Source organism: Abramis brama (genome assembly GCF_963993115.1).
Source record: "Abramis brama genome assembly, chromosome: 8".
Classification (NCBI taxonomy): domain Eukaryota; kingdom Metazoa; phylum Chordata; class Actinopteri; order Cypriniformes; family Leuciscidae; genus Abramis; species Abramis brama.
In genome coordinates this window covers 624,243-652,083 of record NC_139970.1, presented here as the reverse complement: position 1 = coordinate 652,083, position 27,841 = coordinate 624,243, and the positions used below count along the sequence as shown (strand labels likewise).

Here is a 27,841-nt window from a genome sequence, read left to right as displayed (position 1 = left end):
TGTGATGTGTGAAAATCTGTATGCAGACTTAAATAAACGTGTTTGATTTTGTGTGTGTGTGTGTGTGTCTCCCAGCTCTTGCAGATTGGAGCCCTCCTCAGAATCTCTCTGTTCAGAGTCTCAACACACAGTATGTTCTGCGCTGGGACTGGGCTGACGATCAGCAGAGCGCCATCAACAGGACGATCACCTTCACTGCACAGTATCTCGCGTAAGAACACTGTATCTCTGCTTTCATCCATAACATCATGGGAACAGACGTCATCCAGCCAATGAAAATGAATTCTAAAGCATTATACTGTATATCGTAAGTAAATATATAGAAGAATACAGACAGACACAGAAGCAAGTAAACCTTGGGATGGACGTCCAAGCCATGACATTTTCAGGGGTGTGATTCTTCTGGATAAATCCGGAAATCCGGCTTTTCCGACTTGAAAATTATGCTCTCGTAAATCATGCAAATTATTTTATTTTTTTCGGGTCGCGCGTAAAGCACGGTTCGGGTATTGATAAACATAATGACTGCTCACCGCTGTCAACGTTTTTTGTGCCTCTGATTCATGTCTTCATGTCATTCCGCAAGTAGTCCATTCATTTGTCATGATGGAACTTCCTTCAAAGCAGAGCTCCACCAAAGAGCCTGCACTTGTTGCAGAAGGTTATCTAAAGTGTGCTAAGAATTTTGGACATGTGGGGCGAACTATTTCTTTTCTTAGCTGAAGCCGACTACGGGAAAAAATAAATGTAAAGAGAGACATAGTGGAGTTCCTATTTTCGTTTTGACAAGTATAATACATTCTGTAGTCTACCCCTTACTTGACCTGGCAAGTGACATTATTCTAAAACGCATTCGCATAAAACTCCCCCGACATGGTTAGAAAATACTGCCTCTAGAGCAGCTGCACATCGAGAAAATGTCATAGCATGATCAGAATAGCCGCAACAGGAAAAAAAAGAAACAAAGAAATCCGTAAAAAAAGAAGAAAGTCGAAACATTTCAAAAATAAAGTCGAAACAGTACGAGAATGCAGTCTTCCGTAGAAGTTGCGTGTGTGCTTGCCGTTGTTTCACATTGCTGCACAGGCATTCATAACGGTGCGCGTCCACTGGCGCAGATCGAGTGTTTCCAATTCATTACACGTGCGTGCGTGTGTAAAGAAATGCGCTTGTTAAGTCGAACTGCCTCGGTCGGACATGGATCTACACAAAATAATTTTATCTGGGCTTTCAACAAAAGGAAATTCTACAGGTGCCAATCTACCAACATGGCATTAGGCTACCATTATAGGACGTTATAAAATATAATATAATATAATATATAGGACGTTTGCACTGTATTTCATTAAATGTATATAAATGATGTCACTGTGTTTGTGTGTGTGGGGTGTGGGGTCATGGTAGGTGCACCGTATATTTTCCTGCTTTTTTGTCCTTTGCCAATCACACCTATGCATGTTAATGCTTTAATAAATAAACTCTAAATGGGAGACATCCAGTAGTTTCCCTCAGACATCATGTAGAAACCCTCTGTCCAGGGTCAGTGACTGCTGTACTTCACATGATGAATCGAGTCACTCATGTGGTCTTTCCTCCAACAGTGCGGGTGATTACCGTGATTCCCGTAAGCCGCCTCACAACTGGAGGACCGTGTGCGCAGATGTTCTGGAGCGGCGCTGTGATTTCACTGATGCTGGACTGAGTTACTGGGGCATATATCTCCTGCGTGTGCGGGCCAACACAGCACAGCATTTCTCCAACTGGACCAACATCACCTTCTGCCCAGATATAGAGGGTGATTAAACTGGTCTGTTGTAATCTGGCCTCGGCTCTTGATTCTGCGTTGTGACCACAGCTCTGTCCCTCTCCTCCGTAGCTGATCTAGGTCCTCCGTCCAGTGTGAAGCTGACCTCTGTTAAAGGAGATCTGGAGATCGTCATCGCTGACCCTCTGAGCAGCACCAACGAGTCCATGAAGACGCTGGTCGACGACATGGAGTACCTCATCCACTACTGGAAGCAGCTTGAAGGCTATCAGGTATTTGTGCGCTAATGACCAGCAGTTGCACTGCATAGATCAGCGGTCCTCAACTCTGGCCCTCGAGGGCCCCTGTCCTGCAGGTGATCAAACACACCGGCCTGGGGTTCTCTAGTGGTCCTGCAGAGATCAGCCCTGATCAAACACACCGGCCTGGGGTTCTCTAGTGGCCCTGCAGAGATCAGCCCTGATCAAACACACCGGCCTGGGGTTCTCTAGTGGCCCTGCAGAGATCAGCCCTGATCAAACACACCGGCCTGGGGTTCTCTAGTGGTCCTGCAGAGATCAGCCCTGATCAAACACACCGGCCTGGGGTTCTCTAGTGGCCCTGCAGAGATCAGCCCTGATCAAACACACCGGCCTGGGGTTCTCTAGTGATCCTGCAGAGATCAGCCCTGATCAAACACACCGGCCTGGGGTTCTCTAGTGGCCCTGCAGAAATCAGCCCTGATCAAACACACCGTCCTGGGGTTCTCTAGTGGCCCTGCAGAGATCAGCCCTGATCAAACACACCTGCCTGGGGTTCTCTAGTGGCCCTACAGAGATCAACCCTGATCAAACACACCTGCCTGGGGTTCTCTAGTGGGCATGCAGAGATCAGCCCTGATCAAACACACCGGCCTGGGGTTTTCTTGCGGTCCTGCAGAGATCAGCCCTGATCAAACACACCGGCCTGGGGTTCTCTAGTGGCCCTGCAGAGATCAGCCCTGATCAAACACACCGTCTTGGGGTTCTCTAGTGGTCCTGCAGAGATCAGCCCTGATCAAACACACCGGCCTGGGGTTCTCTAGTGGCCCTGCAGAGATCAGCCCTGATCAAACACACCGTCTTGGGGTTCTCTAGTGGTCCTGCAGAGATCAGCCCTGATCAAACACACCGGCCTGGGGTTCTCTAGTGGCCCTGCAGAGATCAGCCCTGATCAAACACACCGGCCTGGGGTTCTCTAGTGGCCCTGCAGAGATCAGCCCTGATCAAACACACCGGCCTGGGGTTCTCTAGTGGGCATGCAGAGATCAGCCCTGATCAAACACACCGGCCTGGGGTTCTCTAGTGGCCCTGCAGAGATCAGCCCTGATCAAACACACCGGCCTGGGGTTCTCTAGTGGGCATGCAGAGATCAGCCCTGATCAAACACACCGTCCTGGGGTTCTCTAGTGATTTTAACCCTCTGGGGTCTGAGCTGTTTTCTGGGCCCTGGAGGTGTTCTGACATGCTCTGACATTTGTGCTTATTTCTGTTACTTGTGACATTTTCATGGCTAAAGTCTGATTACACTGTATTCAGCACAAACTCTGCTGCACTAATATATCAGCAGCATGTATGTAAAAGTTTGTAGTTTTGAGATAATGACATTTATGCGTGGTTTGTGAAAATACAAAAAAAAAAATCTCACTGAAATAAGGCCATGAAACCCATACTGATTATTTATTCACAAGACTTTTGAAAATTGTATCACGTAGCCTAGAATATTTGCTCCAAAACTATGTGAAAATCACCCTGACTACTCATTCAGATAAGACAATACATTGATTTAAAAATTGTACGACGTGAGAAAGCTTTATGCGGGAGGTCATTAATATGTAAGCTTTTCACACCTGAGAAAGACAAAGACCCTCCCCTAACGGCCCTATTAGGAGCTATCAGGCCCTGTCATTCTGAGCAACCTTGCACAATACTGTAAATGAGGAGATTTAAAAAAGAATGGCTTTTTGATTGTTTGGATTTATTTACAACACAACATAATCCAAAGATACACAACAAATGACAAAAAAGCACTTATTGAAAACAATGATCCAAAGACAGAGACCTTTGTGCCATTCCTAAAAACATTGTACATACCTTTCATTTCCAAGGTGTTTGATTTTCACTTTACCATGTTCATGTACAGAGACTCATGTGAATGTTGAAGTCAGCAGGACTCAGTGGCATCTGGGCCCTGAAAAAAAAAAAAAAGTGAACATACTGATATCAAGAGAAAGGCCTGCACGATTTTGGGAATAAATTTTAGATTTTTCTGGTTAAAATTGCTTTTTTAAAATTCACAGAATACACACACACACACACACACACACACAAATGTTTCCAACAATATATAATATAATGAACACCAGGTTTGTTGTGCCTTGTAGGCATAGGCTATGCGCAGTGCTGCATAAAATAATAACAATAACCTATAGCAGCCTGTAAATCTTCCAAAAGATTTCAGTAACAACTCAAACGCGATCGCGTTCCAAAATATGATACATTCAAACGCGATCGCGCTGCAAAATATGAAACATTATGGTTACCATATACATATCTACGTTTGAGCAGATATCCACAAACACAGTAACAGTAAACACGGGTCTAAATATTATAATATTCACCATATATCTAGCAACAGTTCAACTGCAATGTGAAATTTATGCAACAATAACAAACTAATATGTAAGAATTTCTTACCTTACATCTTTCTTGTCTTCAAATCGCGTTCTTCTTCTTCTGAGGTAAATCCAATGTAAGCTCAGGCGCGTCTTTCAAACTCGACGAAAAGCAGAGACTTGTGAAGTTTTTTCGTGCTTTGTTTTTGAGGTAACGAGCGCGTTCGCGTTCCATGTGGAGATTTGCATGTGAATCTCTTTGCGTGCATGGGCATGGTCAAATTAAAACTAATGAGCAAGCGTTTGAGATACTGGACATCTTGTTGGTTTTATACAAATTACTTAAACAGAGAATATTTGTTTTCAGTTTGAATCCGATCATTTAAAAGTACACACTTAAATGTTTATAAAGGTATATGGCTCATATATGTGTGACAAGTATTCGCTGAGTTTGGTTTCAGTTTATAGACGTGCTCAAGAAAAAAAAGTTCACCGCGACGGGGAGGCAGAACGCACACCCTGTTTATTTTCTTTATTTTACAAAAGCACAATGTTTTGATTTGATTGTAAGTGGACACATACAACAGCAGAAATATCACAGATTCTTTTTATATATTTCTTTTTTCTGTATGACCATAAATGACGGAGTAATTTAAGTTTATTGTGCTACAATGTGACGAAAATCCAGCAAAATGCGCGAGCTGGTTCTCAACCTCTGCCCATGACTTTTATAAATAATACAGCTTCACTACTGAAACCTATATTATATTTCTCAGCAATGAGGTGATAACTTCACTGTAATTAAACCAACAAGCTTCACTATTAGGTTACTCACTAGGGGTGTAACGATACACAAAACTGACGGTTCGGTACGCCCCACGGTTTTGACATCTCGGTTCGGTTCGGTTTGGTTCGGTGGGGTGGGGGGTTTAGAAAGCTAAAATTGCTTCTTCTTTTTTTTTACAGTGGTTTAATGAACAAATTCTGTCTTTGTCTTTAAATGAATTCAATTACAATTAAACTTTTCGCAAGGATAAAAAAAAAGATCTGCTAATGCTGTAAACTATATAGGGAGCCCACACATTACTATAACCTTAAAGGTTAACAACAGAGCCTAGACTTTTAGCCTAATTTCAGGCCTGAGGTATATATAAGGCTATGTGACAAACTAAGACAAACTAAGATGTTTTATTGGCGTCTTTCCGCTGCTGAAACACTGATCGATTGATTACACAAGTTATGATGCCTTTCAGTAAGTATACTGTATCTTTTAACATACTTTCAGGTGTCCATTCATGTTTATTCTGTAACTTGGGAAGAGAATCGCGTTTACTCGCGCTCCGCGCTGCCGCTTTAAATAAGGAGCTAGTACAGTGATCTGTCACGCCACATCAAAGCGCGCCAAAACGGCATTTATTGTTTGAATTTTGTGATCAAATAGACAGAATTTGAAAGATTACACCTTGCTTATTATCGAAAGTAACACAATACTGAGCTTGCTATTATAGGGTGTTAATGGTGGTTAGGCTAAAACGCTGTATTCGTTGTGTACACATAAGACATGAGGTCCATTGAGCCGTGGCTGGGCCGGGGCAGCAGGGGGCGGGGCGTCCTCGGTACGCCATGAGAGTATCGCGATACGTATCGTGGGTGGTGTATCGCGGTTTTTCGGACTCATGCACTCTCTCTCTCTCTCTCTGGTTAATTCATTCTAATTAATAAAAAAGTACACTCACCTAAAGGATTATTAGGAACACCATGCTAATACTGTGTTTGACCCCCTTTCGCCTTCAGAACTGCCTTAATTCTACGTGGCATTGATTCAACAAGGTGCTGAAAGCATTCTTTAGAAATGTTGGCCCATATTGATAGGATAGCATCTTGCAGTTGATGGAGATTTGTGGGATGCACATCCAGGGCACGAAGCTCCCGTTCCACCACATCCCAAAGATGCTCTATTGGGTTGAGATCTGGTGACTGTGGGGGCCATTTTAGTACAGTGAACTCATTGTCATGTTCAAGAAACCAATTTGAAATGATTCGAGCTTTGTGACATGGTGCATTATCCTGCTGGAAGTAGCCATCAGAGGATGGGTACATGGTGGTCATAAAGGGATGGACATGGTCAGAAACAATGCTCAGGTAGGCCGTGGCATTTAAACGATGCCCAATTGGCACTAAGGGGCCTAAAGTGTGCCAAGAAAACATCCCCCACACCATTACACCACCACCACCAGCCTGCACAGTGGTAACAAGGCATGATGGATCCATGTTCTCATTCTGTTTACGCCAAATTCTGACTCTACCATCTGAATGTCTCAACAGAAATCGAGACTCATCAGACCAGGCAACATTTTTCCAGTCTTCAACTGTCCAATTTTGGTGAGCTTGTGCAAATTGTAGCCTCTTTTTCCTATTTGTAGTGGAGATGAGTGGTACCCGGTGGGGTCTTCTGCTGTTGTAGCCCATCCGCCTCAAGGTTGTGCGTGTTGTGGCTTCACAAATGCTTTGCTGCATACCTTGGTTGTAACGAGTGGTTATTTCAGTCAAAGTTGCTCTTCTATCAGCTTGAATCAGTCGGCCCATTCTCCTCTGACCTCTAGCATCAACAAGGCATTTTCGCCCACAGGACTGCCGCATACTGGATGTTTTTCCCTTTTCACACCATTCTTTGTAAACCCTAGAAATGGTTGTGCGTGAAAATCCCAGTAACTGAGCAGATTGTGAAATACTCAGACCGGCCCGTCTGGCACCAATAACCATGCCACGCTCAAAATTGCTTAAATCACCTTTCTTTCCCATTCTGACATTCAGTTTGGAGTTCAGGAGATTGTCTTGACCAGGACCACACCCCTAAATGCATTGAAGCAACTGCCATGTGATTGGTTGATTAGATAATTGCATTAATGAGAAATTGAACAGGTGTTCCTAATAATCCTTTAGGTGAGTGTATATTACAGGGCTACTTTATTTCACTTCAGAATTCTCCGGACTATCTGTTCCGTCAGATTTTGCGCTGCAAAACATTCATGAGTCACAACAGCTGTTATCTTGTCCACGCTGGAAAATAATCATGACCACCCGACATGAATTATATAAATAATTTTAATAGCACAGCCATTCAAAACCAGGGTCTAGCTTGTGCGTAGTAAAAAGATCAGCGAAAGTAATTTTGGGCGGGAATTAATGTAAACAGATATCGGATACCAGTCCTGTCTAAAGTTAATGTAAACAGTCAGGCCAAAAAAACGGAACTGTGCATTAAGACTTGATGTGTAAATGCAGCCTTAGTGTCCGAAAGTGGCATCTAATGTGGACTAGTACAATTTCTGATGTCAACATAATTTCTGAGACTGAAGGAATACAGAAGGTTTTTAAGAGCATGATGACCACGTTCTTTAAAAAGATGTTGGTTTCTAATCTGTATCCAGATTCTTCTCTCTTAAAATACTTTAAAACTATTTCCACAAACACTGAGGTCCAGAAGTCTGAATATGTGGATGTCACTGGATTTTTGGACCATTAATCCACCAATAATAATAATATTAAAAATGATAATAAAGGTACTGATGAGGGAAGTATAGCATTCCCGCTAAAGCTAACCCATTCCCTCTCCTCTTGTGCCTGTGCAGAAGGCTGAACTCTCGAAGACGAAGAATAATGTGGTGACACTGCCTAAGCTGGACCGATGGACGTGGTACTGTGTCAGAGTTCAGAGTCGCTATAACTTATACAGCAAGACCAGTGTCTTCAGTGACATACACTGCACACGCACTGAAGGTCAGCAGATCCATCACACACACTCACTCACTCACTCACACATACACGCTAAGTTCAGTTTGCTTTCCAGTGAAATCAACAAGAGTCATATGTTGTTAATAACTCTTCATGTCTGATAACAGATTTCATGTGTCATTTATGAGTCACGTGTCATGTTAACCTCATGGTTCAATAAAAGGTTAATGAACAACCCACACTCAAATGTTTCTTAAACATACAGCCATAGAAGTGAAAACTACATATGGTGATCCACTGACACAACTTACCCCTCACTGCACCTTTACCTAGTAGGCTACCATTCTGAGAAACTTGATTCATTTAATAAATGTAATTCTCTTAAGCTACATCATTTATATGGTTAGGCCATCCTTAAAAATATTCTTGTTTGCCGTAACCCGACCGACCCTGTCAATTTAGTACCGACCCAATTATTTATTTATTTTCCCTTTTAGTCCGACCGACTTGCCGGTTGTAAAATGCGTTAAGACCGACCGATTTTTTTTTTAACTCTTCAAACAACTAATACAAATGCAATAAAATAATATTAGTTATTAAGTATTGTGAATATAAATTGCCTCGACCTACATACAAACATAAGCTACGTTCTTTCTTTTAAATAAAAACCCGTGGCGCGTCATCTATGATTATGTTTACACCATTGGTTTACGCATGTCACACTACGGCCTGTAGGCTAAGTTCGCTTCGTTTCATTCACTGTCAATGGTTCGCGCTTGGTAATGATGGCTGCGGCTTTACTCTAAAGATTATTTCATTTTTATATGTTGTTGAATATGGTTTATTAAAAAATAAACATGTGAGAGCGTGTTATAGGCTATATGTAATGTTTTAGTCAGATATGACGACGCTACTGCAACACGCATCGCCGCAGATGAAGCTGAGCATCAACGTGCTATCGCAAATCAAAGTGAAAGTAAGACGCTTAACACACAATCATCTTCATTAAATGTAAAGAAACTAAATGATCTTACCAGGGCTGTTTCCGCTTTCTCTTATTGCGGGCTTTGATTCAGAAATTTTAGCTGATGATCAATAAAATAATGTATCTCATAACTGTTGCTTTCGGTGACGTGCACTCCATTAAATCTATAGCGGGAATTGAAGATCGGATTTATATCCGCAAAAAAAAAACACACACATTTGTATATGTAACCAGGTGTAAATGGAATCGTTTTGATAAATCAGATTGTAATCCGATCTGAGAAAATGCATGAAGTGGCCTGGTGTGAACAGCCCCTAGACATCGGTGAAAAATGGCTTTTTTTTTGCTGTTACTGCAAACCAAAATATTTTTAAGGATGGCCTTATTCAGCAATATCTATGATATTTATAATCTACCATGTATGGATCATGTTACATAAGGCAGAATCTATGCTTCAGATGTCATGGCTAGTCCAGCCCAGATGAATGAACGAGTGCTGTGTGTGATTTCAGGACTGATTCCGTACTGGCAGATATTTCTGTACTTCCTGTTGTCGCTGGGGCTGTGCTTCCTGCTGGGGCTGCTGGTGTGGTTTAGCTTTTACAAGGTGTTTAAGTCCTTCAAGAGCATCTTCTACCCAAATGTTCAACTCCCGCCTCACATTCAGGAGGTAAAAACATCTATACTCTTTATTACATGCTATGATATCACAAGGTTTCAATGACCTTTGATTAAATAGGGGTCGTCTATATTGGTCGGCTATGTGGGACATATAGGGGACCATCTATGGGGATTGTCTTTGCGGGTCATCTTTAGGGGTTGTCTATATGAGACATCTTTGAAGGACTGTTAGACCATCCAATGAAGGACTGTTAGACCATCTAGTAGTAGTAGTAGTAGTAGCCTTTATTGTCACCAGCGAAATTAGCCATCAACCTGTCCATACAAACATACATACAATATGACAAGGGGGTAGACAGGACAGGAAGACAGGGGATTGAGGAAAAGAATACAGCATAACATGAGGAGAGGTGAGGAGAAAAAAAGGCAACCCCCAGACTATGCTCCTGTGAGGAGTACAGTGTGGGAACAGGAAAAAACACCTCAGCAACATTAGCACATAATCAGTACACAACATGAACACACAAGACTTGTAACAGGGGAGGGGAGTGGGGGATGGAGGTAACCCAGCACAGGTAAGCAGCCATCCGGTCCTGCAGCCATTCTCGGTGCTGGTCACAGACCTGCCTGTCAGACTGGTGGTACAAAGCGGCGAGGGAAGGGAAGGGAAGGGAAGGGAAGGGGGGTGGAGGGGGGGGGGGGGGGTGATTGCATATCTGTATATATGTAAGCGTTCGTGTATGTGTAGGCCTGGAGAGTCGCTACGCCTGGCATCATAATATAGGTGCCTCAGTCCGCAGGATTGTCATAGCGATACACAGCAAGTTGCCATGGAGACAACCTTGATCAGGTCCCAGACAGAGTCAACAATCAGCAGGTGTCTGTGGGGAGTGGGGGAAGGAACGCAAGAGTGTCTCACTGCAGTGCTCTTCCGGGGGAGGTGTTGTTCCAACAGCGGCCTTGGCCAAGGCCAGTGCTGGTAGAGGGGGGCCGAAAGCAGATAAGATTGGGATTGTTTGGTCTTGGGGCGAGTAGCCGCATTCCAATTTACACGGCTATTCTCCTGGTCCATTTTGGTCTCCGTAACGATCCATTCTTTGCAAAGCTGTAAGCTTCTCCATGGTGTTATCCATATTGTGGTTCATAGACCCAGTCTGAGTGCTGACAGCTCTGCCCACTGCTTCAATCATGATGGGCAGCCTTGTGGGGCTTTGGGCAGCTGTCACCGTCTTCTTCATTCCTCGATAAACCAGGGCAATGCCTAATCCAATCAGCAGAAGACCTGTTATCATGGTTCCGAATAGGTAGATATCTTCAATGTCCTCCACGGAAAGAGCCGCCAGACACACGACCCGCCACCTCTCCCACGCGTCCATCGTGTAGCCAGCTGCGAACGTTCCGGCAGGGCAGTCAGGTTCCCCCGAACCCAAGCTTCTCGTCGAGAAGATGGTGTCAGTTGCGTTGAGAGACCAGTTGATCAAATCCATAATTTCTTAGTTTGGAGAGCAAGTGCGGAGAAAGTCTCTCAAAGTACAAGACAGTAGACTAGACGAGACGAGAGCAGCAAAGCAGGGGAGGTAAGGGAGAGGAGGGGAAGAAAATGCGACCGCCTTCGTTGAGAGCCAAGAGAGTGAGCTCTTCATCCTTATCTAATGAAGGACTATTAGCCCAATCCAATGAAGGACTATTAGACCATCTAATGAAGGACTGTTAGCCCATCTAATGAGAGAGTATTAGTCTTGCTCTGGAATAAAACATGTTCTCTCCGTGTGTCTCCAGCTTTGGTTGTCGGACTCGGAGACGCCGCATCTTCTGCCTCCTCCATGCTCCGGCTCTGTGTGGGATCAGCTGGACATGATCAGCGCTGAGACGGACACAGTCCCGGACATCCAGATCTCCATCCCTGAGGATCAGGACACCAGCGTTCCCAGCCGGCACGGCAGCGGAGACTCCGGCTTCAACTCAACAGAGGAGGACTCCAGTCTCGACACACACACTGACCACAGGTGCAAGACAGACACGCAGCACAGGGAAGAGATGCATGATGGGACGCTGGAGATCTGCGCTTAACAACACAAACACATGACAGTCAAACAGACATGACTTAGACTTGTTTTTCTCCATTCAAATCATCTTATTGTACATGTGAAACCTTTGTGTGTTTGTCATTTCAGCCATATTTGCATTTCTGTATTTAAGCGTGCAGATTCTTTATGATTCTTATAGAATCTTTATTCATCCATTCGTTAGCTTCACACTCATCTCCACCCAACGTCAGATTAAAATAGACTCTATCATGTGCAGTCTCCTTGTTCTTCTTCAGATTCTGTCACTAGGAAGTGTTTGTTAAAACCCTGTTCCTGTTGTTTACATGCATATTTGCTCCAGGAAGGATTTATTCATTCAACTGTTTGTCTATATTTACTCTTACTGCATTTGTTTGTAATTATAATAACAGCTTGAGGCTCTACAGCACGTGGAGGACCTCACAACAATAGTTATTAATAAAGCTGAGGTTATCACAAGCCTTGGTAAACTGAGGTTAAACAAGACCTGATGGGTTAAAGCCCGTCGTCTTCAAGACTCCTCAATTAAAAGGAGTTTTTCAAGGCTGTTCCAGTTTCTTCTGGACACATGTACACTGCAAAACTATGGAAATACCTGTGGCATAAAAAGCAAGGCGCGGTTATGCTAAATGATTTCCGGCCTATTGCAATAACTTCTATGTTGTGCAAAACTAAGAAGCAAGTTTTGGCTGATCATGTAATTTCAACTGTGCCCTCGAGGTCAGATCCACTTCAGTTTGATTATAAGAGTAACAGATGATGCTGTACTGACCCTGCCTAATACAGTTACTTCAGTGAAGACACGTATTCTCATAAAAAGGCTTGTTGATCTCGATGTTAATACAGGTTTAGTCCTCTGGATTAGAAACTCTTGCTATGATTTCTATGGTCTTATTTGGCCTGCTGGACAAAAACTAACTCTCTAGATGATGTTGCCATCTGGCTCACACTAAGGCCCTTGAAACTTGGTGTCACTTCAGCCAATTATAAATTAATTTTGCAAAGACAAAATAATTATGTGCACAAAACTAATTTCCCTTGAGGCTCAACCAGTTGAAATTGTGGAGAATTTTAAAGGGGTGGTGTAATTTTCCCGGCACAGGGGGCGGAGCTTCAAGAGCTTGTGTCCTTTTACCTCACACCAACATGCACTTTAGCCTTTTATGTTCAAACCGGAGTCAGACAATGATGGAGAGACTCAAGAAGAAGTGACAACATGTAGAAGCAACAGGACATTTCTGAATGGTTAGGTGATGAGTTTATGTAGCTGATGTGTAGTTATCTTCTAGTCATCTATAAATTGTGTTCAGGGGCGGGGTTTATGTAAATTTTAGGGTTGGTGATGTCACTAACCCGGGAGGAATGTGGCGTAGTCTCTACCAGCCGTTTGTTATAGTCCTTATAAAGCAATTTCTGTAAAAGCAAATATCTCCCTTTGCTTTGAACTTTGATGTTGTAACTTTGCAGATGTTGTTTATGATCAAACAGCAACATTACACACTAACTAAAGTTGGAAAAGTTAAATCATAATAAACCACCCCTTTAAATAGCATGGCTCAATTCTGGACTCACATGTGAGCTTCGTTATCCAGAGTAAATTAAAAAAAATGCTTGCTGCGTTTATTTCTTCTTAGACAACCTAGTGGGCTTGGAATTAGTCAGCATATTTTATAACTTGTGTACAAATCTATTGTAGAAAGTGTACAAACGCTTCATCTCTGATCACTTAAACTGCAGATCTAAGAACAAACTCGACAGAATTGTGTCAATGTCCAGTAAAATAGTCGGCAGACCTCAGAGCTTTTAATGCTGAAAGGGCAAAGGCGGCGTTGAGGATTATTCTAGAGTTCTCACCCTCTCTTTAGTCAGTCTGAGCCCTTGAATTTAGTTCAGCGCTATTGAATCCCTCTGGCCAATTAACTGTGTTTAAGAGGTCTTTTATTCCAAACGCTATTAAAAACATCAACTCCGCAAGAGATCGATAAACCAAATGACAGTGACATGAACTGTATTTTTATGTAATGTGTAATGTGAATCTGAAAACATAAACAGAACGAGGCGTCAGTTTGCCACATCTGAATGTGAAATATAACAGATGTTTAAGAAGGAACGGTGTAATATCTGAAGGCAAGAAGAACCTGTTTGTATTTCTCATTACATCTGTTGCGCTTGTACACCGAACTCTCCTGCAGTAATTTCAGTTTGAGCCGTTCAGATATTCAACTCTTTCCCACCATTGACAGAATTTCCCAGCAGTCCATGTTTTCACTCTTATACGGTAGGGGGCGCTATTACACATCTTCTGAAAGAGTGCATAATCTCTGGATCAAAACACAGGCGAAGAAGAAGAAACAAGCGATAAAAGCATTGCTTATGCACATTGTGGTCTTTGAAAAAAAGCGAGTTGTTGCTTTTTCAATGAAACTCACCTACTAATGTTGATTAAAAATGCATAGAGCTAGAATAAAAAATGTGTGTGTTTGTGTTCAAAAGCAGGATCTGTTCTTTCTTTTGATATATTTTATGTTGAGATATTAAGATATTCTATGTTCAAAATATTCTAAGGGCTATGACATTTTTGGGAAAATTATCAATAATGCTAGCAGTGGCTGGAAACTTTTCTAAAAAAAAAAAAAAAAAAAACCTGCCTTGGAAAGAGTTAACTAGAATTTGTGGGCTGGTGCGGAAACGTTGCAGAGTTCCCGCGTTGTCTTAAGTCTTTTTTATTTATTAGAGGTCTTAAAGGGATAGTTCGGCCAAAAATGATATTAAACCCATGATTTACTCACCCTCAAGCCGTTCGAGATGCATATGTCAATCATTTTTCAGACGAACACATTTTCAGTTATTTTAGAAAATGTCTTAGATCTTTCAGTGGTTATAATGTCAAGTTATGGGGTCCACCTGCTTCAAGTCCCAAAATGTGCATGCATCCTTCACAAAAGTAATCCATCCGGCTCCAGGGGGATAAACGAAGGCCTTCTGAGGGTAATCCGTGCGGTTTTGTCGTAAAAATATACATATTTAAAACTTTATAAATGAAAATAACTGGCTTCCGGCAACGGTCAACGCGCGTTCACGGAGATGGATGCTGGCGTATGACGTAGGACGTAGCGTAGGAACCGTGACCCTAATCAAACACACCTGAACCAGCTAATTAAGCTCTTCAGGATTACGAGAGAGCTACAGGCAGGTGAGTTTGATCAAGGTTGGAGCTAAACTCTGCAGGAAAGTGGCCCTCGAGGACTGGTTCCCATTGAGAACCCCTGCTTTAAGTAGTACTTGAAAATGTTTGTAAAACTACTAGTGCTCGGAAGTAATCGTGAATCCCTCAGTGCATCGTAAGGAGACAGAGATACGAGGTCACCAGCAGGACAACTGGCAAATTGCACCTAATATTGGTTTTATGTATATTTCTTTATTAGTGTTTTTTTTAACTTGTTTTATTTTTTCCCCTTAAATACATTTAACGTAATTCAATAAAGAAATATTAATGAATAAAGAAAAAATCAAAATTACATGACTGAACACAAATATATTAAGGAATGAAAAAGTACACTGCTGTGTTTGGACATTTCAAGGAGATTACCAATGTTGGTAACCCTTCCTTTTACAGTCCCCTAATTACTAGGTATTTACCTGGTAAATATATGGTAAGTTATAGTTGGTTATTGGTAATTACCACAGGTAATAAGAATGTAAATGCAGAGAAACTACAAACTAATTACTAGGTATTTACTGGGTAAATATATGGTAAGTTATAGTTGGTTATTGGTAATTACCACAGGTAACAAGTATGTAAATGCAGAGAAACTACAAACTAATTACTAGTACACTGTTAGACTTTTCTGTAATTTCTACAGTTATTTAATTTAAATCCCCCAGTATTATACTGCTATTTCTCTTTACAGTAAATAACTGTGATTCCCATTGCATCATGGGGATTTTCTGTGATGTCTGTGATTGGACTCGTATATCGGACTACGTCAGAAATATAACGGCCGCGGCGCATCACTACACTGTCTGGGATTTGTCGTGTGCGTCAGAGCATCCAGTGTAGGTAATGGGGTCTGTCTTTTGTTGGATCGCGACGTTCGTGTCTGGCCCGGGGAAGAGACGGAATTCACTTCACCGAGAGAGAGATCAGCAAGCAAGGTAAAAACAAAAACAAGCAAAAAAACATTATGTGTGTGTTGACAGGATTGTGCCCAGTTTAACCTATGTTATAACGTTAACGTTAGCCTAACGTTACTCGTCGTCAACATGGCGGTAACGAACTTTACCATGGTAAACTGAGCTAACGTTTCATTTTACACACTTTGTTAGATTATTGAATTGTCGAGTTAAAATATGCCAACGAGCAACGCGTTTACATTAACAATAAATTTATTTTTATTTACATTAATGTTAATAAACTAATGTGAAATTCTGTTTATAGCCTAATGTTGGCCTACTGATGAGAACCTTTATAGTTTAAGCATTAGTTTGCAAACTATACCATATTATAGTTTTTTTTTAATGGAATTTAATATTTACTTCCATTTTTGTGTTTAAAGGCAACTGCAACAAAGTGCCAATTCGCGCCAGTGACTTCTAGCAAGATTCCAGAGGTAGGCCAGCCCATTTGTGATATATTTTGAGATAAGTTTGCTGAAATGATTAGCATTACGCTATGTGAAAATTGCTTTTGAGCCAGGTAGCTTACAATATCTTATAAAATCTCTATAAAATTGGCTAACTTTATATCAAATAAGTGACCTTTGCGTTATGTCTAACTTTATTACACAGCAAATGAACCAATCAGAAGATGGACCATTGTCTTTGTTCAGTCTCACCAGATTAAATGTATCCAGGTAAGCACTGCAGTAAAACTCTCACTAATTCATTCATACCAAATCTAGCATTCTAAACAACTTAAGTTTATATTTTTGCATTATTTTGATATTTTATTAGCCAGAAGACTCTACCATTGCAGTCCCACCTGACTAGGAAGGTCCTAATATCAGCGCACAGGTGGGTTAACTACTGTAGGAAGGAGAACAATCATCACACAGTGATTTCTTGCATGTATCTTACTGTGTATTTGTCTTAAACAGGTACTCCTTCACTGCAGACAAGCTGAAATGGGCTAAAATCATCGATTTCAGTCGTTCTTTCTATAGGCTTCATTTTACAGTACAGTTGCACTTTACTTAATGAGTAAATTGTAAAAACATCTGCAAGAACATACCCAGTATTTAAGATGTGCCATGACATTAGGGAAAACTGTTCCTGCGGGGTAGTTACCAGGTAAGTGTAAGGTAAATTATTTGATAAACCCTCTATAAATGGGTGTAGCAATGAACAACAACTATGTAAGACAAGGTAATTTATTGGAAACTACCATCTCAATTTGAAGATCGTAATAAATAAACATGGACTGTTACCAACATAACCCTAGGATAACTACACACCTAACTTGAATTGATGGGTAATACTGGATGTGTTTCTAACAAATTGTCTGCCTACATTCTGAGGAAGTACACAATTAAATCTGAGTTATTACCAGCCTAAACAGGTAACAAGTACACAGTACTTTGTTGAGTTGATATTTAACAGTGGTGTTTTTTTCCCTGGTAGTTTAATTGGATACTAATCGCCTTAAGTAATTACACACTAAAATACTATAATTTACCATATATTACCAGGTAAATACTTAGTAATTAGTTTGTAGTTTCTCTGCATTTACATACTTGTTACATACTTGTTACCTGTGGTAATTACCAATAACCAACTATAACTTACTTACCTGGTAAATACCTAGTAATTAGGGGACTGTAAAAGGAAGGGTTACCCAAATGTTATACTTAACAGGGAAATGGCTATTATGCTTTAAAGATTTTAAAAAATAAAGGAGGTACTCAAAAAACATGGCAATGCTGGTGTGCAGGAAACCCAGGCATGTATTGGGCATGTCTTGCTTGTTCATCGTGATGTCTCGTGCCATCTTTGTTCTCCTCCTCCCTGACGTCCAAGGGCACTCTCGCCCGCACTGTAATGTTGTGCAACATAGCTGTTACTGATATTACAGCACAGCACTTTTGTGGCGCAAAGAGAAGACCATCACTTGACTTGTGAATAGCCCAAAAGCATCCAAAAGTGCGCTCCACAATACTTCGGGCAACACGATGAGCCTCATTGAAATCTGCTTCCCTGTAATTGCCAGGATTAGCTACAGGGGTGAACAGATAGTGGATATCCACTGTCCCCAAGCAGCCGCCACTGTCTCTGTGGATTTTGGGCCTCTTGACCCTCAGATGAGTTAGGAAAGATAAAGGAGTCATGCGTGCTTCCAGGCCACCTTGACACAATGTCTGTGATCAAACACTTTTAGTCACTGATCACCTGGCAGTTGATTTCTGCATAACCTTTGTGGCATATATAAATGGCCATCCACAGAAGGCGTACTGATCGGGATTAAAGTACCATCAATCACTCTGATGACTTGCAGTATATGGTGATGTTTTAACAAATACTCCTGTATGTCTGACATGGCCTGTATGTCATCTTGATGCTGGAAATGTAATGTGTTCAGCAGCAAGTGGAAGCAATGCATAGGGGACTGCTTGTACAGCTCTTGACACAGATGCCTTACTGAGTCCAAGTCCATCACCAGGTACCTGAAGGAAACTGCCATGAAATCTCAGAGCGGCTCGTCAGGGGACAAAGCAAAATCCCTCCTGGTAGCACGCATCAGCTGACGTTTAGCAGTTGGACTATTTCTCCTAAGACATTGCATGGGGGATGAGTCCTAACTACATTTGGAAAATAATATTTCATGGTACACAAGAGATTATTAAAACATACAATTAGTAAAGATCTATCTCCTTCTCCTCTTCCTCTATCTCCTTCTCCTCTTCCTCTGCCTAGGCCTCTTCCTCTACCTCCTTCTCCTCTTCCTCTACCTAGGCCTCTTCCTCTACCTCCTTCTTCTCCTCTTCCTCTACCTAGGCCTCTTCCTCTACCTCCTTCTTCTCCTCTTCCTCTACCTCCTTCTTCTCCTCTTCCTCTACCTCCTTCTTCTCCTCTTCCTCTACCTAGGCCTCTTCCTCTATCTCCTTCTTCTCCTCTTCCTCTACCTAGGCCTCTTCCTCTATCTCCTTCTTCTCCTCTTCCTCTACCTAGGCATCTTCCTCTACCTCCATCTTCCTCTACCTCTTCCTCTACCTAGGCCTCTTCCTCTACCTCCTTCTCCTCTTCCTCTATCTCCTTCTTCTCCTCTTCCTCTACCTAGGCCTCTTCCTCTATCTCCTTCTCCTCTTCCTCTATCTCCTTCTTCTCCTCTTCCTCTACCTAGGCCTCTTCCTCTATCTCCTTCTTCTCCTCTTCCTCTATCTCCTTCTTCTCCTCTTCCTCTACCTCCTTCTTCTCCTCTTCCTCTATCTCCTTCTTCTCCTCTTCCTCTATCTCCTTCTTCTCCTCTTCCTCTACCTAGGCCTCTTCCTCTATCTCCTTCTCCTCTTCCTCTACCTGGGCCTCTTCCTCTACCTCCTTCTTTCTTCCTCTACCTAGGCCTCTTCCTCTATCTCCTTCTCCTCTTCCTCTACCTAGGCATCTTCCTCTACCTCCTTCTCCTCTTCCTCTACCTAGGCCTCTTCCTCTACCTCCTTCTCCTCTTCCTCTACCTCCTCCTCTACCTCCTTCTTCTCCTCTTCCTCTACCTCCTCCTCTATCTCCTTCTTCTCCTCTTCCTCTATCTCCTTCTCCTCTTCCTCTACCTCCTTCTTTCTTCCTCTACCTAGGCCTCTTCCTCTACCTCCTTCTCCTCTTCCTCTACCTAGGCCTCTTCCTCTACCTCCTTCTTTCTTCCTCTACCTAGGCCTCTTCCTCTTCCTCTACCTAGGCCTCTTCCTCTACCTCCTTCTCCTCTTCCTCTACCTAGGCCTCTTCCTCTACCTCCTTCTTCTCCTCTTCCTCTATCTCCTTCTTCTCCTCTTCCTCTATCTCCTTCTTCTCCTCTTCCTCTACCTGGGCCTCTTCCTCTACTAGATAGCTGTTAGCTAACGTTTCTAACCAAGGCGAAGTTTGCTAGTCAGCACCAGCATGGATCGCTTTTTAGTGCGGAAAGTGACAGATGGACAGGCTCCTGCTGCATGATCTTCAGACAAAGCTACAACTTCAGAGGAAACAGGGAAATGTAGTGGGAAACGAAAAAGAAAATACAGTGAAGATATGTTAAATATGGATTTACAGTAACGACTGACAAAACAGGAGAGGAGGTACCACTGTGTTTCGTATGTTCAACGTTGCTTTCAAATGAAAGCATGAAACCGTCGAAACTTTCTCGTCATATGGAGACACATCACAGCTTCTTGAAGGCCAAGCCTATTGAGTATATGCAAGAGATGTTGCGTGATTTCGAAAGGACAGCAGACGCTCATGAGAAAGAGTGCAAAAGTCAGTGAAAATGCACTGAAAGCCTCATATCTGGTGGCTCTCGGAGTTGCACAATGCAAAAAGCCTCATACAATCGCAGAGCAGCAGCTATAGACATGTGTAAAACCATGATGAATGAAGAAAGTGCTAATAAATTAAAAACTATTCCTTTGTCCGATAGCACAGTCGGACGTTGAATTGAGGAAACGGCAAATGATGTGAAAGAGCAGCTGATAGAGAAACTTCGATCAGTTCAGGGATTGACGCCAAATGACGCGCAACTTTTGGCATTTGTGCGATACGAGGATAATAGTGCGATGTGTGATGAGTTTCTCTTTTGCAAACCACTGCCAGGGCGAACTACAGGTGCCGAGATCTTTTCAGCCCTTGATGACTTTCTCAAAGAACACGATATTTGGTGGCAGAAGTGTGTGGCGCTGTGTAGCGATGCAGCCAGAGCAATGATTGATTGGGCACGTAAAGAAAGTAATTTGGACACACTGCATGATTCATAGAGAAGCTCTGGACGCCAAGATCTCAGTGTTGAGTTCAGCGAGGTGTTTGATGCGGTTGTTGAAACTGATATACTTGAGGCAATTCACTCCCTCGGTAGAAGATTTGACAAGCAGGAAAAAAAGCTGGAGGAGCTGTCCAAAAACATGGAAGAGAATTGTAAGGCCATTTCTGAGGTTAGGGAAGAGATGAAAGCTCACAAGGAGAAGGAGCTGGAACTTTCTGATCTTAAAAAAGAAAATGAAGAGATGAGGTCAAGGGTAGGAGAAATGGATCGCTACAAAAAACGTTGTAATTTATGCCAAAAGACGTTGGAATTTACGCATCAAAGACACCCGACAGGAGGTGGTAACCCTGCTGGCCAAGATTGCCCCTGGTGTGCCCTAGGGAATGGAAGAGCCGGTTGACACGGTTCATCGTATTGGCAGAACGCACCAGATCATCATACAGTTTCCAAAGCGAATCTACAGAGATCAAATATGGACACTGTCAAAGGGATCAATCGTGTGCAAGGAGGCAGGCATTCATTTCGCTGAGGACTCAAACAAAGAAGACTAGGGGAGTACTTTGGCCACGCATTAAACAAGCGCGAGCTGGAGGGAAAGTGGCATACTTTCGTGGTCCCTTCGCTTTCATTGAAGGGGAGCAAAGTTTTGCCTGATGATGAAGGCTCGGAAATTGGGAAATGTTGTTTTTTGAGAGGCTTTTTTTGTAAGTGTTGCACTTTATTTTTCTAATCGCATTGTCGATAGCTTATTGACACTCTCGATCCGTTCACTGTGAGTTCCAGTGGGCGTATGTTCTCGCTGAAATCTCGTATATCTTTTTGTTCGTTAAATGCAAGGGGACTAAAGGACAATGTAAAACCAAGCGGCAACATTCTGATCTCAAAAAGGAAACCTACCCGGAAGTGCGAAAAACTGCAATACATCGAAAATCCGCTAGGGCGAGGTCCCAAAAGGGAGCAAATGTCCATAGCCCCCATGTTAAAATGTCCGTTTTCACAGCATAAATTCATGTTTTTACAGGTTGGTCCCATGGACTTTTATTGTATTTTTCGATAGCTTCCGAGTGCCTGACAACCATGAGGGCTGTGAATTTTTTTCTAACTCGTTAGTTTAGATCGTATTTAGATATAAAATGTATGACAATAAGGGCGTGGTTAACTTTGATTGACAGCTTGATTGACAGCTGACAAGGCAGCGCCACGGAGAATGACAACATAAGAAGCGCCATTTTTTAATACAGTTGACATTAGTGTTGTCAAAAGAACCGGTACTTCGGTACCAAGTCGGTACTAAAAAAACGTAAACGTCACGGTACCAAGTTTTCTTAAGTACCGGTGGTACCGAGGACCCGTTCAAACCCGGTTCCTTGATGCGCATACACGCACGCATGCACTGAGCGCGTGCTGTTGCGCGTCCTCTTTATTAAAGCGCTGAGACACACACACACGCGCATTGCGCGTGGCAAGCGCGCTCATAATGTAAGAGACGCCGCGCGACCACAACATTGCCCAAAATCAAATGGCAAACGTAATGCAAGCGGAACGAAACTGCTCGTTATTGTGTGGTTGAAGGACCGTTTATCAGTTTGGACCAGTGCAGCGCGAGCCGATCGTGATCAAGCGACACTGTTACTACACAGCGCTAATAAGAGATGCAGTAAAGAAAGCATTTGAATTCGCCACAGAAGTAATAACATCGCTGCGAGATCTAGTGAGAAACATTCACATTTCTCCGTTATTAACGGATCAAACAGCGCTGATGTGGAAACCTGGAAGAAACATTGTGCCATGAATGAACTATCCAGTGTCCACAGATCAGCAACATTCACCATGGATTTACTGTAGTAACACTAACTGCAACCATGGAAGTTTGGCAGGAATAGTAGGCATAATGCCTTCAAGTAACATTACGTCAGTTTTATTTTGACATTATGAATACAATTGATGCCCTCAAATGTTAATCTGAACTAAAATAAACCTTTGTTTATAACTACTACAATATTACATTTCATTTTTTCCAAGGAGCTGTTTTGTTTTATATGCTCCTAAGAAGAGTCAATTAAAGCTCTAGAATTGCTCAAAGTAAAAAAAAATCATACTTTATGATTTTAGTTTCAATAAAATTAAATCAAGGAAATTTCCCTGGCATTTCTTTCTTTTTGCTGTATCAAAAACGTACCGAACCAAACCGTGACACAAGTGTATCATATATATCGAACCAAACCGTGAATTTTGTGAACCATTACACCCCTAGTAATCATGTAAATTTCCTGCACCTGTCATAGACGTCCAAATGATGTCCAAAAGATTACCCAGTTCAAAGGTCCAATGTTGAACGTCAATATGACGTCCAAGTTGGGTCATGGTTGGACGTCCAAATAGTGGACCTAGTTTGGACGTCAAATAGATGTCCAGAATTGGTCATGGACCGACGGACCCAATATAGACATGATCTGCACGTCTATCCGACACCCAATGTTTAGTGGGTAGTTCCATATAAGTTCATGGATAATTTGTTGTTTTGTCGTTAATGAAAATCAATATTGACCTTGTATTTGAAAAAGGATCCTCATACTGTATAAAAACAAAACTAATTCAGACTAAGTTCATTCGCATTCGGAGATTGACTATTTTTGAAACGGTGCGAACTGCGCTCTCCATGATGACGAGGAAGTATCAGCAAATAACTTATTGATTTCTAGCCCTTTGGTACCGAAATTGGTACCGAGAACCGTGGATTTTCCCTGGTATTGGTACCGAATACTGACATTTTGGTACCGTGACAACACTAGTTGACATATAATACTACTGTTTCTGTATCATGAAATGTAGTTTTAAGAGTTTTTCAGATGAGAATGTAGTTGTTTAAAGCTCAAATCTGTGGTTTATTTATAAAGATTTATGAAAATCCAGTTGTGAGATCCAGCGATGACCGGGCGCCCGGCGCTCATGTACCCCGCCTGGAGCAGCCTTTCATCGGCTTGACGTTCTGAGGTTTGCCGCTGACTCTGGCGTCTCTGTAGTGGTTAAACATGAGATATAATTCGTCTTGTCTATATCTAACGGGCGATTTTTGGTCTCGTAACGTAAATCTATAATTTGTTCCCTGGGCAATCATTTTGGCTGAGGGGAAGTTTCATAACTTTATAAGCTATTTAACTTTACCGTTGTATGGTTAGACTAGAGCGCTGACTTTTTATGTTTGACTGAATTGTTTGCTTTATTTGTATAGCTTCTTGTAACTTTACCTTTTACTTATACTTTTATAATAGCTAATATTGATAAAACTGAAATTTAACAAAAAGAGACTGGGTTGAGTTTTGTCATTTTAAATTTTAATACAACGAATATGATCTGTAATGTTGTTTACTGCAACATCTGTTGTTTAGTACAAACGCACATATTGCCTGGACCATATTAAAATGTTTAATATTTTTATATTATATTTAAAACGAAAAGAGGCAGGTTTGTGTTTTATATTTCGTTTTGTTATAAATAGGCAAACGTTATGTGCAGTGAATATAATCAATACGCGTTGCCTGACCACATTTGTGTGGCTATAATGTTTAAGAATTCTTTAAATGAAAAGGAAAAGAGTTAGTGTGGTGTTTTATAACATATTTCGTTGCCTAAAATATAACCGGAGTATCAGAGCGAGCTGAGTGACGCGCGCTGCGTCAGAAGGTGGGCGGGGTTAGGATTTTCCAAGATGGCGCCGCCCATACCCCCCATAAACGGCTTCAAACCCGTTCTTCAGAAAGTCTATGGGTGACGTCACAGACGCTTTGTCCATATTTTTTACAGTCTATGTGTAAAACGCAAAGGCATATTTTCGTTTTGCAAGGGGCAGAAGTCACATTTTGTTTTTCTACAAGAGACTCGCTCTACTGAAGAAGATGCTGCTTTTGGAAGACGCAGTGGGGAGAGACAGACAATTGTGTTTAGTCATGGCTCTAATCGATCAGCAGGTGGCGCCATATGCCTTCACAACTGCCCTGGGAAGATTGTGACTCTTCAGTCTGATGCTCTTGGTCATTGACTGGCTGCTGTGGTTAATAGTGAAGGTACTTTTATTATTTTAGTTAATGTTTATGGTTATAATAGTAGTGGGCAAAACAAGATTCTAAAGTTACAGATGTTGTCACACAGCTTAAATCGAAATTTCAAACAAATTTTGTACTAATTGGAGGTGGTTTTAATCTAGCACCAGATGATTGGCTGGACAGATCTCCTTCTAGTTGTACAAGTCACCATTTTAATAACATTATTCAGGAGTTTAGCCAGTTAAATTCCCTTAATGACATCTAGAGGTTGAAGTCTCAGTGTTCCTGGGTCAAACCGAATGGATCCTCTAAGTCACGGATAGACTTTTGGCTTATTACTGGGGAACATTCTGAGTTTGCCACTAACGTTTCCATTTCTGCCGCACCATTGACAGATCATTGCCTTATTTCATTAACTTTGACACCAACAACAAAACATACATTTAGAAAAAACTACGGGAAGTTTAATGCAGAACTTTTAAGGATTATTGTAGTCAAGTAAGAAATTTGATTATTGAGATTCAAGATGACCTCACCTTAACTTCTAATGGGAATAAATGGGAGTAGTTTAAATTCAAAACAAGGGAAGTTTCAATTAGATTTGGCAAAAAAAAAAAGAAAAGAAAAAAAAGAACATAAACAAAGAGAGTTAAGTTTAATTCAAGAAAAGCAATGTGAACAGTTTTATTGTTAATGAGAAGGTAATCACAGACCCCAAATTAATATCCGAGGAAGTTTACTCATTTTATAGTGATATTTATTCTTCCTCATATTCTGTCAAAAATGGTCAAGAATATCTAGAAAAGATAAAACATTTTATTCCGCAGATTGATATTGAATTTAAAGAAAGCTGTGATGTACACCTGAGATTGGAGGACATCGATTCTGCTATGCTATCTCCTGGTCAGGATGGTCTGACTACACACTTTTACAAATTCTTCTGGGAAGATTTAAAAGATTTGCTGTTAAAGCTTTAAAGGAATGTTTTGATTCTAACTCTTTACTTCCAACTATGAAGCAGGCGTTGATCATTCTCATCCCAAAGTCAGGCAAAGACAAAAGAGTTATTGATAATCTGAGGCGATTACCCTACTCAATGTTGATTATAAAATTCTTACATCTGCTATTGCAAACAGGCTAAAATTTAGGTTCTGTCAAGTTATAAGTGAAACACAATCTGGCTTTATTAAAGGAAGGTTAATACACAATAATATTTTGGATTTATTTGATAATGCACATTTGATTAAGGATGATGGGTTTATTTTGTTTCTTGATTTCTATAAGGCATTCGATACTGTAGAACATACATTCGTTTTACATGCACTGGAGTTTTTTGGAATTGGTTACAAATTTGTTAAATTGATAGAGATGTTGTATAAAGACATTAATAGTTCAGTATCGCTTCCAGGTGGGTCTTCTAAGCGCGTTAACATAAACAGAGGTATTAGACAAGGAGACCCGACAAGTCCGTATTTGTTTGTTTTAATAGCTGAACTTTTGGCAATTTACGTGAAAAGTAGTAAAGATATTAAAGATATTGAATGTTTTAGGGGAGTCAGCTATAAAGACACTAAAACTAGAGAAAAAATGAATTTGGCTGACAATATAACAAAACGTCAAAATATGTTAAATGTGTGGTTACTAAGGGATATTTACCTTTTTGGCAGAATTTTATTACAGAAAACTGAGGTACTTTCTAGGCTGATTTATCCTGCATATTCTTTGGGTATTTCTGACAGGTGGATTAAGGATATCAATCAAATTCAGTGTAAATTTCTTTGGAAAACAAACACCCTTACATAAGAGAATCAGATGTAGTGAAGGCAATCAGTGAGGGAGGTTTGATATTATTGATTTCGATGTTATGAATGGCACTCTTAAATTGAGGTGGCTCCAAGCCTTCTTTAGGAATAAACATTCTGTTTGGTCTAGGTTTTCTTCAGAAATCTTTGATTCTTTTGGGGGCATTGATTTTCTTTTGAGGTGTGACTTTGAGCCATCAAAACTAAAGTGTAAATTGTCGTCAGGTATTAATTATTGTATTGGAAACTGATATACAAACACAATTTTTCCCCACATAGTTGTTCTTTGTGGAATAATAAGTGTATCCTTATTATTAGGAAATCAGTGTTCTTTCAGGACTGGATGGATAAAGGTATCTGGTCCATTGTACACATTATGGATGGAGAAGGAAATTTCCTTAGATATGACAATTTTTGTGAAAAATATAACATTATTTGCACTCAGAAATCATATGTGGCTTTGTTAAAAGCTGTTCCTGGTGGTTTGGTTCAGATGGTTAAAGGTGCATTGTGTTATTCACCTGTGATTCCAAGATTGAAGAGTTTAATCATTTCTGGCCTTAGTTTTATAGAGGAGGGCTGTAAGATTAAAGTTTTAAGAACATTGGTAAATATGGAGACTTTCCCTTGTAAAGTTAAAAAGAGACCTCTTATTTTTGATTTCCCGAAAGACAAAGGGGGGAAAATTAGAACAAGATTTCTCACTTTTCCAGTTTTTCCAAAGGTAAAAGAGGTTCAGTTTAAAATCATTAATGATATTTATTCTATTCCTCCGACACAGATTTAATATGGATTGTAATGAGTGCACTTTTTGTGAAGCAGTCGTTGGAACATTTATTTTATTTATGCAAATTTTCAAAGAAATTATGGAATGACCTTTATATTTGGTTAAGTTTGAAATATGTAATGCCTGACTTTAACTTTAAAACTATAAAATATTTGTATTTTTCTTTGAATTACGGCCATAAAGATTTAATGATCTTCTTCAAGTCGTTAGACTTGTATATAACAAAAAAGCCCTTAAATTATATAATCTTCTTAAGGTATTTTTTGATTATAACCCCCTTGTGTAATATTTTCTTTTTTATTTATTTTCTTTTTGTTATTTACGTTTCTTTAGGTTTATGGTTTATTTATATTTTGTGCTGCTATTTGGACTTCTTTGTAATCTAATAAGATTTGTTTCTTGAGCTTTGTTTGGTATTTTGTACGTTTCTTTGTGATAAAAAATAAACAAAAAACTGCTGTTCGTCACTT

The 27,841-nt window shown here is 41.0% G+C and overlaps 1 protein-coding gene and 1 long non-coding RNA gene across 6 annotated transcripts in view; both read left to right on the top strand.

Moving 5' to 3' along the window:
* LOC311088683 (interferon alpha/beta receptor 1a-like) overlaps nucleotides 1–12,041 on the top strand; it is a 41,520-nt gene extending 29,479 nt beyond the window's left edge. For all 5 annotated transcript variants that reach the window (XM_084122931.1, XM_084122930.1, XM_084122932.1 and 2 more), the window contains 6 exons: nucleotides 76–211; nucleotides 1,602–1,795; nucleotides 1,877–2,037; nucleotides 8,030–8,177; nucleotides 9,630–9,787; nucleotides 11,518–12,041. In XM_084122931.1, coding sequence (XP_083979057.1) covers nucleotides 76–211; nucleotides 1,602–1,795; nucleotides 1,877–2,037; nucleotides 8,030–8,177; nucleotides 9,630–9,787; nucleotides 11,518–11,808 — 1,088 coding nt within the window. In that variant the 3' untranslated portion in view covers nucleotides 11,809–12,041. The remainder of the gene's footprint in view (nucleotides 1–75; nucleotides 212–1,601; nucleotides 1,796–1,876; nucleotides 2,038–8,029; nucleotides 8,178–9,629; nucleotides 9,788–11,517) is intronic.
* A 3,809-nt stretch (nucleotides 12,042–15,850) lies between these two features.
* LOC311088729 lies at nucleotides 15,851–16,964 on the top strand. Its single transcript, XR_014607555.1, has 5 exons — nucleotides 15,851–15,959; nucleotides 16,361–16,414; nucleotides 16,593–16,657; nucleotides 16,758–16,817; nucleotides 16,901–16,964. It is a non-coding gene; the product is annotated as an uncharacterized lncRNA (long non-coding RNA).
* Nucleotides 16,965–27,841: the final 10,877 nt, after the last annotated feature.